Source organism: Mauremys reevesii, linkage group 4, assembly GCF_016161935.1.
Source record: "Mauremys reevesii isolate NIE-2019 linkage group 4, ASM1616193v1, whole genome shotgun sequence".
NCBI lineage: Eukaryota > Metazoa > Chordata > Testudines > Geoemydidae > Mauremys > Mauremys reevesii.
Window position 1 is genome coordinate 148,657,047 of NC_052626.1, and position 19,388 is coordinate 148,676,434.

The following is a 19,388-nucleotide window of genomic DNA, read 5'->3' on the forward strand; positions in this document are numbered from 1 at the left end:
AGCCACACACTTGGCAACGGATACAACCAATTCCAAAGGCAGCACGCTGAGGGGCTGGGGGGGATTTTTTAAAGGGGAGGAGATGTGCCCACCAGTACCAGTGCATTCCCCCCCCCCCGGCATCCTTGCTTCCACCCCCCCGGGGGGCAGTACCAACTCCAATCAGCCCCCCCCAGACACCCCCAAATGGGATCCCCTCCCAAATCAGAGCTGGGTGGGGAGCGGGTCCTCTCCCCGGTCCCCCCCTTGCCCCCCCCAGCCCCGGAAGGCCCCCGGCCCCCCCAAGATTCAGTGCATGGCTTTAGTAAAAGGTCTCTTCAAGTCTCTGGCGCAGCCTGGCCCCGCCCGGCTATTAGCTGTCTTTGATCAGCAATTTCTCCTCGGGGCAGCGGAAGGGCGGCCCGGCAGGCGGGGGGGCCGGGGGCCCCGAGTCCTCGCAGAAGCGGGCGCAGCCCTCGGGGGTGACGTGGCGGCAGGAGCGCAGATCGATGCGGGAGAGGCGCGGGCAGCGTCGGAAGAGAGGCAGACACTGGTCCGTCAGGCGGTTACACCCTGCGGGGCAGAGAGGGGGGATGAGACCCGGGGCCTTGGCCTCTAGGGGGCGCCGGCTCCCGTCCGGTCACAGGGCAGGTGGGGAATGAGACCCGGGGCCTTGGCCTCTAGGGGGCGCCGGCTCCCATCCGGTCACAGGGCAGGCGGGGAATGAGACCCGGGGCCTTGGCCTCTAGGGGGCGCCGGCTCCCGTCCGGTCACAGGGCAGGTGGGGAATGAGACCCGGGGCCTTGGCCTCTAGGGGGCGCCGGCTCCCGTCCGGTCACAGGGCAGGCGGGGGATGAGACCCGGGGCTTTGCCCTCTAGGGGGCGCCGGCTCCCGACCGGTCACAGGGCAGGCGGGGGATGAGACCCGGGCTTTGCCTCTAGGGGCGCCGGCTCCCGTCCGGTCACAGGGCAGGCGGGGGATGAGACCCGGGGCTTTGCCCTCTAGGGGGCGCCGGCTCCCGACCGGTCACAGGGCAGGCGGGGGATGAGACCCGGGGCTTTGCCCTCTAGGGGGCGCCGGCTCCCGACCGGTCACAGGGCAGATGGGGAATGAGACCCGGGGCCTTGGCCTCTAGGGGGCGCCGGCTCCCGACCGGTCACAGGGCAGGCGGGGAATGAGACCCGGGGCCTTGGCCTCTAGGGGGCGCCGGCTCCCGTCCGGTCACAGGGCAGGCGGGGGATGAGACCCGGGGCCTTGGCCTCTAGGGGGCGCCTGATCCAATTAACTCCGTAATAGTACGTGTGTCTGTCAGACAGTCCTGGGATGGGCTAGCAGGGGCTGCGGGTCGGGAGTGAGGGGCCCCGGCAGGGCTGGGCTGGCAGGGGCTGCGGGTCGGGAGTGAGGGCCCCTGGCAGAGCTGGGTGGGGCAGGGCCGGGCTGGCAGGGGCCGCGGGTCGGGAGTGAGGGGCACCGGCAGAGCTGGGGGGGTGCAGAGCCGGGCTGGCAGTGAGGCCCCTGGCAGAGCTGGGGGGGCAGGGCCGGGCTGGCAGTGGCCGCGGGTCGGGAGCGAGGCCCCGGGCCGAGCTGGGGGTGCAGGGCTGGGCTGGCAGGGGCCGCGGGTCGGGAGCGAGGCCCCTGGCAGAGCTGGGGGTGCAGGGCCGGGCTGGCAGGGGCTGCGGGTCGGGAGCGAGGCCCCTGGCAGAGCTGGGGTGCAGGGCCGGGCTGGCAGGGGCTGCGGGTCGGGAGCGAGGCCCTGGCAGAGCTGGGGGCAGAGCCGGGCTGGCAGGGGCCGCGGGTCGGGAGCGAGGCCCTGGCAGAGCTGGGGTGCAGGGCCGGGCTGGCAGGGGCTGCGGGTCGGGAGTGAGGGCCCCTGGCAGAGCTGGGTGGGTCAGGGCTGGGCTGGCAGGGGCTGCGGGTCGGGAGCGAGGCCCCTGGCAGAGCTGGGCATGCAGGGCCGGGCTGGCAGGGTCGGGAGCGAGGCCCCTGGCAGAGCTGGGGCTGCCCGGGCCGGGCTGGCAGTGGCCGCGGGTCGGGAGCGAGGCCCCTGGCAGAGGTGGGGGGGCAGGGCCGGGCTGGCAGTGAGGCCCTGGCAGAGCTGGGGGCAGGGCCGGGCGCGAGGCCCCTGGCAGAGCCGGGGGGGCAGGGCCGGGCGCGAGGCCCCTGGCAGAGCCGGGCGTGCAGGGCCGGGCGCGAGGCCCCGGTGCTCACCGGAGAGGTTGATCTCGGCGAGGCTGTCGCGAAGGGGCGAGTTAGCAGCGGTCAGCAGGTTGACGGACTGGTCACCCACGTGGTTGCAGTGGCTCAGGTCCAGCTTGGCGAGCTGGGGCGTGTGGCGGACGACGAGGCGCAGGGAGGAGTCGGTGATGTCCAGCCCCGACAGACGCAGCTCGGAGACGTTCTGCAGCCGGCCCCGGCCCTCGGTCTGACCTGGGGGAGCAGCGACAGGTCGGCTCCCTGCAGCACGGCGCCCCCCGGTGCCGCACTGGGGAACAGCTCCCGCGAACCCCTGAGCTCTGCGGCCCACCGCCCCCCGGTGCCGCACTGGGGAACGGCGCCCCCGCGAACCCCTGAGCTCTGCGGCACACCGCCCCCTGGTGCCGCACTGGGGCACAGCACCCGCGAACCCCTGAGCTCTGCAGCACACCGCCCCCTGGTGCCGCACTGGGGAACAGCCCCCCGCGAACCCCTGAGCTCTGCGGCACACTGCCCCCTGGTGCCGCACTGGGGAACAGCGCCCCCGCGAACCCCTGAGCTCTGCAGCACACCGCCCCCTGGTGCCGCACTGGGGAACAGCGCCCCCGCGAACCCCTGAGCTCTGCGGCCCACCGCCCCCTGGTGCCGCACTGGGGAACGGCCCCCCCGCGAACCCCTGAGCTCTGCGGCCCACCGCCCCCTGGTGCCGCAGCGGGGAACGGCCCCGCGAACCCCTGAGCTCTGCGGCACACCGCCCCTGGTGCCGCAGCGGGAACGGCCCCGCGAACCCCTGAGCTCTGCGGCCCACCGCCCTGGTGCCGCAGCGGGAACGGCGCCCCCGCGAACCCCTGAGCTCTGCGGCACACCGCCCCCTGGTGCCGCATTGGGGAACGGCGCCCCCGCGAACCCCTGAGCTCTGCGGCCCACCGCCCCCTGGTGCCGCACTGGGGAACAGCGCCCCCGCAAACCCCTGAGCTCGGCGGCCCCCCGCCCCTGGTGCCGCACTGGGAACGGCGCCGCGAACCCCTGAGCTCTGCGGCACGGCGCCCCTGGTGCCGCACCGGGAACAGCGCCCCGCGAACCCCTGAGCTCTGCTGCCCGCCGCCCCCTGGTGCCGCACTGGGGAACCGCGCCCCCGCGAACCCCTGAGCTCTGCAGCACGGCGCCCCCCGGTGCCGCACCGGGGAACAGCGCCCCCGCGAACCCCTGAGCTCTGCGGCACACCGCCCCCTGGTGCCGCACTGGGGCACGGCGCCCCCGCGAACCCCTGAACTCTGCGGCCCACCGCCCCCTGGTGCCGCACTGGGGAACGGCGCCCCCGTGAACCCCTGAGCTCTGCAGCACACCGCCCCCTGGTGCCGCACCGGGGAACAGCGCCCCCGCGAACCCCTGAGCTCTGCGGCCCACCGCCCCCTGGTGCCGCACTGGGGAACAGCGCCCCCGCGAACCCCTGAGCTCTGCGGCCCACCGCCCCCTGGTGCCGCACTGGGGAACGGCGCCCCCGCGAACCCCTGAGCTCTGCGGCCCACCGCCCCCTGGTGCCGCACTGGGGAACGGCCCCCCCGCGAACCCCTGAGCTCTGCGGCACACCGCCCCCTGGTGCCGCACTGGGGCACGGCGCCCCCCCGAACCCCCGAGCTCTGCCGCACACCGCCCCCTGGTGCCGCACTGGGGAACAGCGCCTGCGAACCCCTGATCTCTGCGGCACACCGCCCCCTGGTGCCGCATTGGGGAACAGCGCCCCCGCGAACCCCTGAGCTCTGCGGCCCACCGCCCCCTGGTGCCGCACTGGGGCACAGCCCCCCCGCGAACCCCTGAGCTCTGCGGCACACCGCCCCCTGGTGCCGCACTGGGGAACGGCGCCCCCGCGAACCCCTGAGCTCTGCGGCACACCGCCCCCTGGTGCCGCACCGGGGAACAGCGCCCCCGCGAACCCCTGAGCTCTGCGGCCCACCGCCCCCTGGTGCCGCACCGGGGAACAGCGCCCCCGCGAACCCCTGAGCTCTGCGGCACACCGCCCCCTGGTGCCGCACCGCGAACCCCTGAGCTCTGCAGCCCACCGCCCCCTGGTGCCGCACTGGGGAACGGCACCCGCGAACCCCTGAGCTCTGCGGCCCACCGCCCCCTGGTGCCGCACTGGGGAACAGCCCCCCCGCGAACCCCTGAGCTCTGCGGCACACCGCCCCCTGGTGCCGCACTGGGGCACGGCGCCCCCGCGAACCCCTGAGCTCTGCGGCCCACCGCCCCCTGGTGCCGCACTGAGGCACGGTGCCCCCGCGAACCCCTGAGCTCTGCGGCACACCGCCCCCTGGTGCCGCATTGGGGAACAGCGCCCCCGCGAACCCCTGAGCTCTGCGGCACACCGCCCCCTGGTGCCGCACTGGGGAACAGCGCCCCCGCGAACCCCTGAGCTCTGCGGCACACCGCCCCCTGGTGCCGCACTGGGGAACAGCGCCCCCGCGAACCCCTGAGCTCTGCGGCACACCGCCCCCTGGTGCCGCACTGGGGCACGGCCCCCCCTAGCACCCACCTGGCTTGCTGTCCGTGGGTGGCAGCAGCAGCTCCCGGAGGTGCGAGTCCTTGACGTCCTCGATCCAGCGCAGGTCGAGCAGCCGCAGCGAGGGGAAGCTGGCGGTGCTCAGCGCCGAGACGGAGCACCACGAGCAGCCTGTAAGGACCAGCTCCCGCAGGCCTGCAGCGGGCAGCAGAGAGGTGCCGTGTCAGGGAGAGAACCCAGGAGCACCTGGCTCCCATTTCCCCACCAGGCCCCACTCCCCTCCCGGAGCTGGGGAAAGAACCCAGGAGTCCTGGCTCCCAGCAGCGCCCCCTACCCTGTAGCCTATTGATGAGCCACATGAGCTGCTTCTTGGAGATGTTGGTCCAGCTGAGGTCGAGGCTGGCCGGCTGCCGGCGGATGATGCCGCTCAGCATAGACGGGGTGATCGATTTCCGGCGGCTCAGGTCGATGCGGGTCCAGAGGCGCTTATCACAGCACCTGCGGGGGGGTGGGGCGGGTGGAGAAACTTAGAGAGCACCACTACTACAGTCAGTACGGTAGCAGTACCAGCATCCCACCTATGCCCTAATGCGATCAACACGGTACCTACCGTCATCCCATCTAGCACAGCTTCCACCCAGAGCACTAATACAATCAATACGGTAATAGCACCTGCCAGCCGCCGCTGCCTCCTCTGAATCCGGTAAAATTGTATTAATTCAGTGACAGAAATAGCACCAGCCCTACCTCCTTTAATACAATCAATACGGTAATAGCACCAGCCGAGGCCTCCTCTAATACGATCAATACGGTAGGGTTACCAGCTTCTCCCCACTATGCTGGTATATAAGGCCCTACTTGATTTGCGATATTGTCAACCCCTAATTCTGTCAGCCGGGAACCCTGGCTGTGGCCCCCCCCGGGGGCTCCCTCTCTCAGCCCCCCCCCCGCGTTAATGACTGTAATATAGGTGCAGCAAGATGTCTGATTATCAAAAAGATAGCTCAGCCGGCATCACATAATACTTGTTCCAGCCAACGTCTCTGAAATACGCCGCTCTTCCCCGGCTCTTCCAATTACCGTCGTTAATAAAGGGCCGTTAATATTTTGCTGGGACTTTCCATGTCTTGGCCGCCACTCAGCCGCAAGCATTGGACACGCATCCCAGGACTCAAGCAGGGCCGCACTTATACAGGCAATACGGTGAGGGCAACAGGTGTCACCATCTTTAATACAATCAATACGGTAAAGGCACCGGTTTCCTGCCAGTACGCTAATACAGTCAATACGGTACAGTAACCCGGCCCCGCCCTCGTTCCCAGGCAGCAAAGCGCGACCCTGCAGCTCCCCCGTGTGGCCAGAGAGACCATTGCACCCTCCGCAGCCAGCAGCACCCCAGGGACCCCCCCCTCCATCCCGGCACCTACCGCCTCACCCCCCGCCCCAGGGACCCCCAGCCCCCCGGCACCTACTGCCCCATGGGACCCACAGCCCCACCCCTGCCCCCAAGGACCCACAGCCCCGGCAACTACTGCCCCACATCCCGCCCATGGGACCCGCAGCCCCACCCCTGCCCCCAGGGACCCACAGCCCCGGCACCTACCGCCTCACCCCGCCCCAGGGACCCCAGCCCCAGCACCTACCACCCCACATCCCGCCCATGGGACCCGCAGCCCCACCCCTGCCCCCAGGGACCCACAGCCCCCGGCACCTACTGCCCCACATCCCGCCCCAGGGACCCCAGCCCCTGGCACCTACTGCCTCATGGGACCCACAGCCCCCCAGCCCCTACCGCCCCACCGCCCGCCCCTGGGGCCCGCAGCCCCACCCCTGCCCCAGGGACCCACAGCCCCGGCACCTACTTCCCCACATCCCGCCCCAGGGACCCCAGCCCCCAGCACCTACCGCCCCACATCCCGCCCATGGGACCCGCAGCCCCACCTCTGCCCCCAGGGACCCACAGCCCCAACCTGCCCCCAGAGACCTATCACCCCACACCTTGCCCATGGGTCCCCTACCTCCCGCCCCATGGGACCCACAGCCCCCCGACCCACCCTCCCAAGACCTGCTGTCCCATGGGACTTCTACACCCTGTGCCCAGGGACCCCCCCACAGCCCCACACTCCTCCCCTGCCCTCAGTGACACTCTCCTTCCCCACTCTTATCCCCAGCTGCAAACCCTGACAGCCCCACACCAGACTCCGGTTAGGGCTCGGGAAAGCGGCCACTCAAACACGGCGCCCCCTAGTGCTGCCCTCAGGCATCGGGGCAGCCTCGGCTGCCAGGGGAGAGCGCCCCCTGCTCAGCCCCCCTCCCACTCCCCCTAGTGGTGCACTTGGGACCTGCGTATTGCCCAGCGCCCCCTAGTGGTGCACAGGGTTCCTACAGCTTGTCAGCCTCCACCCCGCCCCCTAGTGGCGCAGTGAGGTACTTCAACACCCTTCCCAGCACCACAGCGCCCCCTACAGAGGCCTGGGGGGATTGCAGCCCCCCGGCGTGGCACTGCACCCGCCCGCGCTTACCAGCGGCTCCAGGTCCGACACACCCGCATGCAGACGCAGAGCTCGCGGTAGCTGAGGTGCTGGAAGACGGCCAGCCAGACGTCGCGCTGCATGACGTGGTCCGAGCCGCTGTCCAGGGGCAGCGAGTCCGGCTCGGGGCTGTCGGGGGGCGGGCGCACCACGTGCCGCTCCAACTGCAGCAGGGGCTTGGGGGGCGAGGGCACCAGGGGCCACTGGAGGAACTGAGTCCGGGCCACCATGTGCAGGCCCGTCTGCCCGGCCGGCCGGCCCCCCTTCCGGCCCCCGGCCTGCTGCTTGGCTCGCTCGCTCCCCCTGCTGGCGGCCCGGTGGTGGTTCTCCTTCTCCTGACAGTTCGCCCGCGGCCCCTTGGGCTGCTTGCCGTTGCGGGCCGCCTCCGAGCCCCCGTTGCGGCCTTCCTCCTCCTCCTCGTCCTCCTCGTCCTCCTCCTCGCTGGCGCTGAAGCCCAGGGCGGCCAGGCGCTGGGCCCGGGAGGCGGGCGAGGCGGCCCGGCTGGAGCCCCCGCCCCCGCTGGAGCCCTCCGAGCCCCGCGAGTCCGTGTCCGAGTCCGAGTCGGAGCTGGAGCTGGAGCTGCTGCTGTTCTTCACCCGCTCCAACATCTGGCACATCTGCTTGAAGCGCTCCAGCTTCTCCCGCTGGTGAGACTTGTCCGACTGGGCAGAAGGCTCCAGCGGTCCCTGAGGTGCCTTGGTTTTCTGGGGGGGGGAAGGGGGATTATGGAAAACGGACCCTTCCCCTCCAGGGGGCGCCGGATCCGGCCCCAGGGCAGGGACTGGCTGGCTCAGGGGGTAGGGAATGGGACATGGGGCCTCTCCCCTCCAGGGGGCGCCGGCTCCGATCCGGCCCCAGGGCAGGGACTGGCTGGCTCAGGGGGTAGGGAATGGGACATGGGGCCTCTCCCCTCCAGGGGGCGCCGGCCCCGATCCAGCCCCGGGGCAGGGGATTGGCTGGCTCAGTGGGGCAGGGAATGGGACATGGGGCCTCCCCCCTCCAGGGGGCGCCGGCTCAGATCTGGCCCCAGGGCAGGGACTGGCTGGCTCAGGGGGCAGGGAATGGGACATGGGGCCTCTCCCCTCCAGGGGGCGCCGGCCCCGATCCAGCCCCAGGGCAGGGGATTGGCTGGCTCAGTGGGGCAGGAAATGGGACATGCGGCCTCTCCCCTCTAGGGGGCGCCGGCCCCGATCCAGCCCCGGGGCAGGGGATTGGCTGGCTCAGTGGGGCAGGGAATGGGACGTGGGACCTCTCCCCTCCAGGGGGCGCCGGCTCCCATCCAAGCACAGGGCAGGGGACTGGCTGGCTCAGTGGGGCAGGGAATGGGACATGCGGCCTCTCCCCTCTAGGGGGCGCCGGCCCCGATCCAGCCCCCGGGGGGGCTCCGGTCTGCTCTCACCTCCAGGTCGCTGGGGCCGATCTGGCTCAGGTGGATGGTCGAGTGGGAGATGGACCCTTTCACCTCCAAGTCGCCGCTCCCCACACGGCCCCAGCTCGGCAGCGGCTGCACCTTGCTCCCCTCCGACGGCTGCTCGGAGGCCTGCGGGGGCAGCGAGCGGGGCAGGTCTCAGCGGGGAGGCCAGCAGGACTGCGCCCCTCGGGGGAGGCCCACGGGACACCCCAGCGCTGGGCAGCCCCCCCCCGATCCCAACGCGCGCCCAGTGAGCCCGCCACCGACTAGCCCGACCTGCGACTCCAGGGATAACTGGCAGATACGTCAATATCAGGGATGGAAAAGAAACCGGGGCCCGGAGCCTTTCCCCTCTGGGGGGCGCTGGGTCTGACCCACCCCCAGGCCGGGGGCCTGGCAGGCTCAGGGAGGGGAGGGGAGGTGGGGACCGGGATCCGGGGCCTTTCCCCTCTGGGGGGCGCTGGGTCTGACCCACCCCCAGGCCGGGGGCCTGGCAGGCTCAGGGAGGGGAGGGGAGGTGGGGACCGGGATCCGGGGCCTTTCCCCTCTGGGGGGCGCTGGGTCTGACCCACCCCCAGGCTGGGGGCCTGGCAGGCTCAGGGAGGGGAGGCAGGGAACGGGACGGGGCTTCCCCTCCTCCCGGGCACAGAACGGGGCAGCTGGAAGATCAGAGCCACTCACCTTCTTCAAGTGTTTTTCCCGCCCGCCTTTCAACTGCAAAAGACAGTCAGAGAAAGACACAGTTAACAGAGCCAGGACTCCTGGGTTCTAGCCCGGCTCTGGGAGGGGAGTGGGGTCTAGTGGTTAGAGCAGGGGGGGCTGGGAGCCAGGACTCCGGGGTTCTGGGAGGGGGTGGGGTCTAGTGGTTAGAGCGGAGGGGGCTGGGGGCCAGGACACCTGGGTTCTCTCCCCAGTTCGGGGAGGGGAGTGGGGTCCAGCGGCTGTGGGGCGGGGGAGGGTGGAGCCAGGACACCTGGGTTCTCTCCCCAGTTCGGGGAGGGGAGTGGGGTCTAGCGGCTGTGGGGCAGGGGGGGATGGAGCCAGGACACCTGGGTTCTCTGCCCGGTTCCGAGAAGTGGGGTCTCTGACCTTCTTCTTGGGCCCCGTGTCGGGGGGCGGCAGCTCCTTCTCCTTCTTGCGCTTGTGGGCGCTGGCGGGGGGCTCGTCCGCGGGGGGCGGGGCCGGCAGCAGCTTCTTCTTGTGCTGGGCCAGTTCGTCCGTCAGCTTCCAGCGCACCCCGTCCTCGCCGTTGTCCGCCCGGCGCTTCCCGGCCCCGTCGCCGCCCGAGTCCTGGGGGCGAGAGCGGGTGGGTGCCCCTCCCCCGGCACGGCCCCTCGCCACCCGCAGGAGCCCCGGAGGGGAAAGGCCCCGGGGCCCATCTCCAGCCCCCACCCCCGAGCGAGCCCCCCGCCCTGAGGCCCGTCCCGCGCCCCCCGGAGGGGGAAGGCCCCGGGGCCCATGTCCAGCCCCCCCCCCCCCAGCCAGCCCCCCGCCCTGAGGCCCGTCCCGCGCCCCCCGGAGGGGAAAGGCCCCGGGTCCCATCTCCAGCCCCCGAGCCAGCCAGCCCCCGCCCTGAGGCCCGTCCAGCGCCCCCTGGAGGGGAAAGGCCCCGGGTCCCATCTCCCGCCCCCCCCGAGCCAGCCAGCCCCCGCCCTGAGGCCCGTCCAGCGCCCCCCGGAGGGGAAAGACCCCGGGTCTCATTCCCAGCCCCCCGCCCTGAGGCCCGTCCCGCACCCCCTGGAGGGGAAAGAACCCGGGTCCCATCTCCAGCCCCCCCCGACCCAGCCAGCCCCCGCCCTGAGGCCCATCCAGCGCCCCGGAGGCGAAGGCCCCGGTCCCATCTCCAGCCCCGACCCAGCCAGCCCCCGCCCTGAGACCCATCCAGCGCCCCCTGGAGGTGAAAGGCCCCGGGTCCCATTCCCAGCCCCCAACCCCCCACCCTGAGGCCCATCCCGCGCCCGGAGGGGAAAGGCCCCGGTCCCATCTCCAGCCCCGACCCAGCCAGCCCCCCGCCCTGAGGCCCGTCCAGCGCCCCCTGGAGGGGAAAGGCCCTGGGTCTCATTCCCAGCCCCCCCCCGCCCCGGGGGCCGGGCGGGTACGTACCTTGTTGGATTTCCCTTCTCGTTTGCATTTGGGGCACTCCCAGCAGTTGGGAATCTCATTGTTAATCACAGCTTCCGCCTTCCCCATCTGGGTGGATGGACAGACAGACCTTCAGCCACCCAGCCCGGCCTCGACTCAGCCCCTCGCCGGCGAGGGGGGTCACGGACGCCCTCCCCCACCACGGCAACAGCACAGAGCGTCCTCCCCACTTCCCTGCCGGGCAAACTGAGGCACGGAGCCGGGCAGTGACTTGTCCAAGGTCACCCAGGGAGTCTTGGGCAGAAGCAGGGAGAGAACCCAGGAGTCCTGGCTCCCAGCCCCCCCTGCTCTAACCCCAAGACCCCACTCCCCTCCCAGAGCCAGGGAGAGAACCCAGGAGTCCTGGCTCCCAGCCCCCCCTGCTCTCACCACTAGGCCAGTGGTTCTCAACCAGGGGCATGTGTACCCCTGAGGGCACACCGAGATCTTCCAGGGCCACATCATCTCATCTAGATATTTACTGAGTTTTACACCAGGCTCCGTAAGAAGCTCTGAAAGCTACACCCGGAAACGCAAGTCCCGTATTTCTGTCCCAGCTGATTTACTTTATAATGACACGGTGAGAAGGGGAGGCAGCAAGGTTTCCATACGAGCGCCTGTGACGCTCGGCAGAGTTTGATGTCTGGTTTTGTAAGTAAGTTATTGTTAAGTGAGGTGCAACTTGGGGGGAGGCGAGACAAATCAGACCCCGCAAAGGGGAGCAGGAGCCTGGAAAGGTTGAGAGCCGCTGACCTAGTCCCCACTCTCCTCCCAGAGCCAGGAGAGAACCCAGGAGTCCTGGCTCCCAGCCCCCCCACTCTAACCCCTAGACCCCACTCCCCTCCCAGAGCCTGGAGAGAACCCAGGAGTCCTGGCTCCCAGCCCCCCCTGCTCTAACCCGTAGACACCACTCCCCTCCCAGAGCTGGGGAGAGAACCCAGGAGTCCTGGCTCCCAGCCCCTCCTGCTCTAACCCCTAGACCCCACTCCCCTCCCAGAGCTGGGGAGAGAACCCAGGAGTCCTGGCTCCCAGCCCCCCCGCTCTAACCCCTAGACCCCAGTCCCCTCCCAGAGCCGGGGAGAGAACCCAGGAGTCCTGGCTCCCAGCCCCCCTGCTCTAACCCCTAGACCCCACTCCCCTCCCAGAGCCAGGAGAGAACCCAGGAGTCCTGGCTCCCAGCCCCCTCTGCTCTAACCCCTAGACCCCACTCCTCCCAGAGCTGGGAGAGAACCCAGGAGTCCTGGCTCCCAGCCCCCCTTCTCTAACCCCTAGACCCCACTCCCCTCCCAGAGCCTGGAGAGAACCCAGGAGTCCTGGCTCCCAGCCCCCTGCTCTAACCCCTAGACCCCACTCCTCCCAGAGCTGGGAGAGAACCCAGGAGTCCTGGCTCCCAGCCCCTGCTCTAACCCCTAGGCCCCACTCCTCCCAGAGCTGGGAGAGAACCCAGGAGTCCTGGCTCCCAGCCCCTCCTGCTCTAACCCCTAGACCCCACTCCTCCCAGAGCTGGGAGAGAACCCAGGAGTCCTGGCTCCCAGCCCCGCTCTAACCCCTAGACCCCATTCCTCCCAGAGCCGAGAGAACCCAGGAGTCCTGGCTCCCAGCCCCTGCTCTAACCCCTAGACCCCACTCCTCCCTGAGCCAGGAGAGAACCCAGGAGTCCTGGTCCCAGCCCCACCTCTAACCTCTAGACCCCACTCCCCTTCCAGAGCCCGGAGAGAACCCAGGAGTCCTGGCTCCCAGCCCCACCTCTAACCTCTAGACCCCACTCCCCTTCCAGAGCCTGGAGAGAACCCAGGAGTCCTGGCTCCCAGCCCCCCTGCTCTAACCCCTAGACCCCACTCCCCTCCCAGAGCTGGGGAGAGAACCCAGGAGTCCTGGCTCCCAGCCCCCCAGCTCACACCCCTAGGCCCCACTCCTCCCAGAGCTGGGGAGAGAACCCAGGAGTCCTGGCTCCCAGCCCCTCCTGCTCTAACCCCTAGACCCCACTCCCCTCCCAGAGCTGGGGAGAGAACCCAGGAGTCCTGGCTCCCAGCCCCCCCGCTCTAACCCCTAGACCCCATTCCCCTCCCAGAGCCGGGGAGAGAACCCAGGAGTCCTGGCTCCCAGCCCCCCTGCTCTAACCCCTAGACCCCACTCCCCTCCCAGAGCCAGGAGAGAACCCAGGAGTCCTGGCTCCCAGCCCCCTCTGCTCTAACCCCTAGACCCCACTCCCCTCCCAGAGCTGGGGAGAGAACCCAGGAGTCCTGGCTCCCAGCCCCTCCTGCTCTAACCCCTAGACCCCACTCCCCTCCCAGAGCCTGGAGAGAACCCAGGAGTCCTGGCTCCCAGCCCCCCTGCTCTAACCCCTAGACCCCACTCCCCTCCCAGAGCTGGGGAGAGAACCCAGGAGTCCTGGCTCCCAGCCCCCCTGCTCTAACCCCTAGGCCCCACTCCCCTCCCAGAGCTGGGGAGAGAACCCAGGCGTCCTGGCTCCCAGCCCCCCCCGCGCCCGGCGCTCACCTTGAGGCAGGCGGGGTGGACGATCTCGTTGCAGATGGAGCACTCCATGAGCGACAGGTTGAACTTCTCCTCCTCCCCCTCCACCGTGTCCTCCTTCCCGGCCTCGCCGCAGAGCAGGCACACGGCCGTGTGCGGCAGGACGGGCTGCGGGCGGCAAGGAGAGGCGCGGGGGCCAGCTGAGCGGCCGGCCCTGCCGCCGGGGGCCCCCCCGAGAGAGAGCTCAGGGACCCCTGGGGCACCCTGCCCTGCGCTGCCATGCGGCTGCCTCTGGGGTGGGGCGCAGGGGCCGGTTATCGGGGATCCCTCCCACAGCGCGGTGATGCAGCCACCTCTGGGGCGGGCTGTGCAGGCTGGTTACCCGGGCCCCGGCTCTGGGACTGGCTCCAGGGGCTGGTTACCCGCCCCCTCCGGCTCTGGGACGGGCTCCAGGGGCTGGTTACCCGCCCCGCCCCGGCTCTGGAACGGCTCCAGGGGCTGGGTCCCCCGGCTCTGTGACGGGCTCCAGGGGCTGGGCCCCCGGCTCGGTGACGGGCTCCCGGGGCTGGGTCTCCCCCCCCCCTGGCTCTGGGACGGGCTCCAGGGGCTGGTTATCGGGCCCCCCCCCGGCGCGGTGACGGGCTCCGGGGGCTGGGTCTCCCGGGCTCTGTGACGGCTCCAGGGGCTGGTTATCGGCCCCCGGCTCTGTGACGGGCTCCAGGGGCTGGGTCTCCCCCCCCCGGCTCTGGGACAGGCTCCAGGGGCTGGTTATCGGGCCCCCCCCCGGCTCTGTGACGGGCTCCAGGGGCTGGTTATCGGGCCCCCCCCGGCTCTGGGACGGGCTCCCGGGGCTGGGTCACCCGCCCGCCCCCGCAGCTCACCGCCGTGCATTGCCTCTGGAGGCAGGACTGCTTCATGCGCCCCGGGCCCCCGAACTTCTTCATGTCCTTGCAGAAGTGGCACTCGCCGCACTCCGTCCGCTGGCAGGCCTTGCACTTACGGCAGCGCGTCCGGCGCCGGCGAGATCCAGCCCCCGCCCCTTTGCTGGACGACATTGGCTACCTCCCGCTTCAGCTACTCTGCAGGCTGGGGGCAGGGAGACGCCGGGGGTCAGGGGGAGCCGCGGGATCGCAGAACGCCCCGAAACACTCCCCATGGAGCACCCGGGGAGGGGAAACTGAGGAACAGAGCCCGGCACAAAGTCCCACAGGAAGTGACGGAGTCCTGGCCCCCAGACCCCCTGCTCTAGAGCTGGGATAGAACCCAGGAGTCCTGGCTCCCAGACCCCTGCTCTAACCCACCAGCCCCCACTCCCCTCCCAGAGCTGGGATAGAACCCAGGAGTCCTGGCTCCCAGCCCCCCCATTCTAGCGCCCCCAAGTCCCAACCCTCCCAGAGCTGGGATAGAACCCAGGAGTCCTGGCTCCCAGCCCCCCCATTCTAGCGCCCTCAAATTCCAACCCTCCCAGAGCTGGGATAGAACCCAGGAGTCCTGGCTCCCAGCCCCCCCCCCCCCCCCGTTCTAGTGGGAGGGGAGTGAGGTCTAATGGTTAGAGCGGGGGGGGGGTGCTGGGAGCCAGGACTCCTGGGTTCTCCCCCGAGCTCTGGGAGGAGAGTGGGTCCTCACCCCTCCTACTCTAATCACTAGACCCCACTTCCCCCCTATAACATCCCAGTCTGCAAAAGGTGACGGGCTGGGAGCTCACAGCATCTCCCCTGGCCAAACACCGCTACAGTTAAAGGCTCCAGCTCGTACCCCTAAGATGCAGCTGCCTCTGGGGTGGGGCCGCTGGGGAACAGCCGCACGGCGACCCTACAGGATCCCTCTGTCACCCAGGCACCTACAACAGGCCCAGCTAACCCGGTCTCCCGCCCGCCCAGCACTGGCTCTGACAGTCACACGTTTCATCGGCCTGTATTTGACACTCCAGCACAGCATCAGGGAGTTCCACAGGTCACCACAGCAGCCAGGGCCCCCGCCCGATCCCCCCTGGCCATTAGGCGGAGGCCTGGCCCCAGTCCTGCCACGCGATGGGCGGCAGGGCACGCCTGAGCCCGAGACACGGGCTCCGAGCAGCGACGGGCGTCGACTCTGGAACCTACTGACGGCAGATGAGCCACCAGCATGGTTCCACTGCGGTCCCAGACCAAACACAATTTCAGGGAGGTCTTGGGAGGGGCACAAGGGGACCGAGATCAGGACCCCATCGCGCCAGGCGCTGCACAGACCCACGGTGAGAAACACACCCTGCCCCCACCAGCTCCCAGTCTAAGCAGACATGGGGAAGGGGGATAATCCTGCCTTTAACACAGACGGGGAAACTGAGGCCCAGAAAAATTCAGGAACTTGCCTGGGAACATGGGTGGGGGGGGTCTGGGCAGAGCCAGGACAGAACCCAGGAGTCCGGGCTCCCAGCCCCCCTGCCCTAACCCCTGACCCCAGCTGGAAAGCAGCTACTGAAATCGAGAGTTCCTGGGCAGACAGACCAGAGCAAGATACCCCAGCGGCTACGCGCCCCTCGGCCGCCCACAGCTCCTCTGGGCCTGCCAGGAACCCCCCCCAATGCCCCTTAACCCCACCCCCACTGTCAGCTTCCCTCCACAGCCCCAACCCTGCCCCCCATTCTACTGTGATCAGCAAAGAAAATAGAATAAGGAAATTGTTATCAGCAGAGCAGGGGTGGGGAGGGGCCCAGGGCTGGGCTACCAGGGGCTGCGGGTCGGGAGTGAGGGGCACCGGCCGGGCTGGGGGGGGGGCTGGCAGGGGGCTGCGGGTCGGGAGTGAGGGGCACCGGCAGGGCTGGGGGCTGGCAGGGGCTGCAGGTCGGGAGTGAGGGGCACCGGCAGAGCTGGGGGCTGGCAGGGGCTGCAGGTCAGGAGTGAGGGGCACCGGGCAGGGCTGGGGGCAGGGGCTGCAGGTCGGGAGTGAGGGGCACCGGCAGGGCTGGGGGCAGGGCTGGGGGGGGGGCTGCAGGTCGGGAGTGAGGGGCACCGGCAGGGCTGGGGGGAGCCCAGGGGCTGCAGGTCGGGAGTGAGGGGCACCGGCAGGGCTGGGGGGGGCTGCAGGTCGCAGGGCTGGGGGGGCTGCAGGTAGGGAGTGAGGGGCACCGGCAGGGCTGGGGCTGGCAGGGGCTGCAGGTCGGGAGTGAGGGGCACCGGCAGGGCGGGGGCTGGCAGGGGCTGCAGGTCGGGAGTGAGGGGCACCGGCAGGGCGGGGGCTGGCAGGGGCTGCAGGTCGGGAGTGAGGGGCACCGGCAGGGCTGGGGGCTGGCAGGGGCTGCAGGTCGGGAGTGAGGGGCACCGGCAGGGCTGGGGGCAGGGGCTGGCAGGGGCTGCAGGTCGGGAGTGAGGGGCACCGGCAGGGCTGGGGGGCAGGGGCTGCGGGGCGGGAGTGAGGGGCACCGGCAGGGCGGGGGAGGGGGGCAGGGCGGGGCTGGCAGGGGCTGCGGGTCGGGAGTGAGGGGCCCCGGCAGCGCGGGGGCTGGCAGGGGCTGCAGATCGGGAGTGAGGGGCACCGGCAGGGCGGGGCTGGCAGGGGCTGCAGGTCGGGAGTGAGGGGCACCGGCAGGGCTGGGGGGGGCTAGGCGGGGGCGGCAGGTCGGGTGTGGGGGGCACCGGCAGGGCTGGGGCTGGCAGGGGGCTGCAGGTCGGGAGTGAGGGGCACCGGCAGGGCCCCCCCACCTACCTGGCCCGGCATCCCGCGGCCGGGGCCCGCCCCTGGCCCGGCGGGGGTCGGGGCCAGCCCCCCCCAGGCCCCCTGGCCGGGCTGACACACGAGCCAGATTGAGCCAGACACAAGCCAGCGCGGCCCCACCGGCTATTGCTTCCCCGGGAAATCGCGCAGGGAAAGTTTGGTTCCTGGGTCGCCCCCGCTGCCCCCGAGATCGCCCGGCGACGCCCCCCCCCTGTGCATCCCGCCCCCCGTCGGTCCGCAGCCCCCGCATGCAGCCCGCAAGGGGGGGGGTAAATCCCGCCACAACAAAGGGGCCTGGCAGAGGGGGAGGGGGCTCCCCGGGCCCCCTCCTGCCCGGTGATCTGAGGGGGGGCCCCAATTGCCCCAGCCCCCGCCCCCCCGCTTTGGCTCCGATCTCCAGCCCCCCCCCCAATGCTTGTAGGGCTCTGCTCCCTGCCGGGCCTGCGGTGGGGCAGCTCCCGAAACCAGCCTGCCCCCTCCTCCCCCCATCTCTGCACCCCACAGCCCCGGGGATCCCCCCCCCGAAAGTCAGCCGGGCCGGGGGCAGAGCCGGGGGTCTGGGGAAACCAGCCAGATCTCAGCGGAGGCAAATAAACTTACCAGGAATCCCGGCTGGCCCCGGCGGCCTGGCCCCTTCGCAGGCACCGACCCACCCATCCCTGGGGTGGCTCTGGGGTTTTGGGGGTGGGGGGCCCCCCAGAGACCTGCGAGGGGAGGGGGAGGCGCTTACCTGCTGGGTAGCCATGGGGCTGCGTGGGATCCGCCGTGGGTCACGGGCTCTTCCATGGGGGGGTGGTGGTGTGGGGTGGGGGGGGAAGAAACTGCAACCAACCCAGACTTTTGTTTCCTTCGGCCCTACGGCGGGGGGGGGCGGGGGAGTTGGGGGGCTCGGAGGCGGCCTCTGAGGTGCAAAGTGGGGCACCCCCCTCGCCTCAGCCTGACCCCCCACCCCAACCTGACCCCCACCCCCTTTACCCTTCACGGCTCTCTTGTCCTTGGAGGAGGAAGGGGAGACGATGCCAAGTGCGCCCCCTCTCTCCAGACCCCCCAGGGGGGCACCCCAAATCCTCAGCACTTCCTGGGCTTTTTAGGGGGGGAGCTGAGCTGCCCAACCCCTCCCAAAGAGGAACCAGGTTCCCCCCTCCTCCTTCCAACCCCCCAATAGGAATCAGGGTCCCCCCTTTCCAACCCACCCCAAGTAGGGCTCAGCCGCCCCCCTCTCTTTCCAAGCCGCCCCCCCGTAAGAAGCAAGGCCCCCTCTTTGCAACCCCCCACCCCAATAGGGAGCAGGCCCCCTGCTCTTCCCAAGCCCCCTCCCCCCACTTAGGGAGCAGCCCCCCCCCAACAGGGCTCAGACCCGCCCCCCGCTGCTCAAGCTGCTGCCCCCCACCAATAAGGGGGTTCCCCTCCCTTTTTAGGGGGGGCTTTGCCCCTTTCTATCCTGCCTCCACCCCTCAGGGGAGTCTGTGGGCTCCCCCCAATTGAGGAGGGGGAGCTCAGGCCCCTCTCTGCCCCCCCTAATTTAGGGATCTAGCCTGGGGGGTCCTGCGCTGCCCCAAGCCCCCCACACACATATGGGGGCGGGGCCTAAGCTGCCTTCCTCGTTTCCCCCTCCCCCCACTCGGGCTGGCTCGTGCGGGGGGGAGGGGCTGTCCCAGCCCCCCCCTAAAAATGCAGAGCGGGGGAGGGGTGCAGCTCCTGGGAGGGGGGGGGCTGGGCCCCAAGGCTGCTGCTCTTCTGCTGCTTCGGCTGCTGCTGCCCCCTCCTGCAGCCTGGCTCATCCCCCTCCCCTCCCCCTCTCAACCCCGCAAACACACAAAACCCATCATGGCGGCCCGGAGCCAGCCCAGGCCCGCGCGCTGCCTCATGGGATTCGTAGTTCCCCGGCCACCAGGCCGCGTTCGTTCCGAATGGAAGGACTGGCATGTTTGGACTACTAGGGTCATGGCGGCGCAGGGAAGCCGGGCCCGCGCAACGCCTCATGGGAGATGTAGTTTTCCACCCTCTCCGGTGAGGCGCGTTCATGTCTATGGGGAATGGGGGAATGTTTGGACTACAAGTGTCATGGCGGCGCAGGGAGGCTGGGCTCTCGCGCTGCCTCATGGGAGATGTAGTTTATTTTACTGCCTCCGCGCCCTGGTGTTTTCCTATGAGGGAAAAGAGAGTTTGGACCAAAAGTGTCAAGGCAGCGCTGGGGGTGAGGTGTGGGGGGTGGGCCCCCGTGCTGCCTCATGGGAGTTATAGTTCCCCACCCCACTGAGCCCATTTATGTCCGGGGAGGAGGGCATGTTTGGACTACAAGTGTCATGGCGGCACACAGCAACGACTCATGGGAAATGTAGTTCCTCAGCCGCCCGAGTCCCATTCATTTCTAAGAGAAAGGGGACATGTTTGGACTACGAGTGCCATGGAGGCGTGAGGGGGAGGATGCGCAATGCCTCATGGGAAATGTAGTTTTTTACACCCCTCCCCTCCCCCTCGAAAAGA

The 19,388-nt window shown here is 70.1% G+C and overlaps 1 protein-coding gene across 2 annotated transcripts; it reads right to left on the reverse strand.

The window, feature by feature from the left end:
• Positions 1 to 284: 284 nt before the first annotated feature.
• On the reverse strand, positions 285 to 18,049 carry FBXL19 (F-box and leucine rich repeat protein 19). 2 transcript variants are annotated; one of them, XM_039534255.1, is made up of 12 exons: positions 17,632 to 18,049; positions 14,090 to 14,294; positions 13,233 to 13,376; positions 10,716 to 10,802; positions 9,702 to 9,902; positions 9,294 to 9,326; positions 8,601 to 8,741; positions 7,193 to 7,905; positions 5,005 to 5,168; positions 4,704 to 4,865; positions 2,189 to 2,407; positions 285 to 552 (listed from the first exon to the last, which is right to left on the reverse strand). In XM_039534255.1, exons 2-12 carry the CDS (start codon positions 14,261 to 14,263, stop codon positions 353 to 355), a joined length of 2,238 nt encoding a protein of 745 aa, XP_039390189.1. In that variant the 5' UTR covers positions 14,264 to 14,294; positions 17,632 to 18,049; the 3' UTR covers positions 285 to 352. The 2 variants fall into 2 exon arrangements, with proteins under 2 accessions (XP_039390189.1, XP_039390190.1); XM_039534256.1 differs by lacking the exon at positions 17,632 to 18,049 and adding an exon at positions 16,893 to 16,950.
• Between the last annotated feature and the right edge of the window lie 1,339 nt (positions 18,050 to 19,388).

Coding starts and splice junctions, on each gene's coding strand:
- FBXL19 (XM_039534255.1), bottom strand. CDS start 14,263: ATGTCGTCCAGCAAAGGGGCGGGGGCTGGATCTCGCCGGCGCCGGACG. Junction 13,377..14,089: donor TCCAGAGGCAATGCACGGCG/GTGAGCTGCGGG, acceptor TGCCGCCCGCAG/CCCGTCCTGCCGCACACGGC. Junction 553..2,188: donor CGCCGAGATCAACCTCTCCG/GTGAGCACCGGG, acceptor TCTGCCCCGCAG/GGTGTAACCGCCTGACGGAC.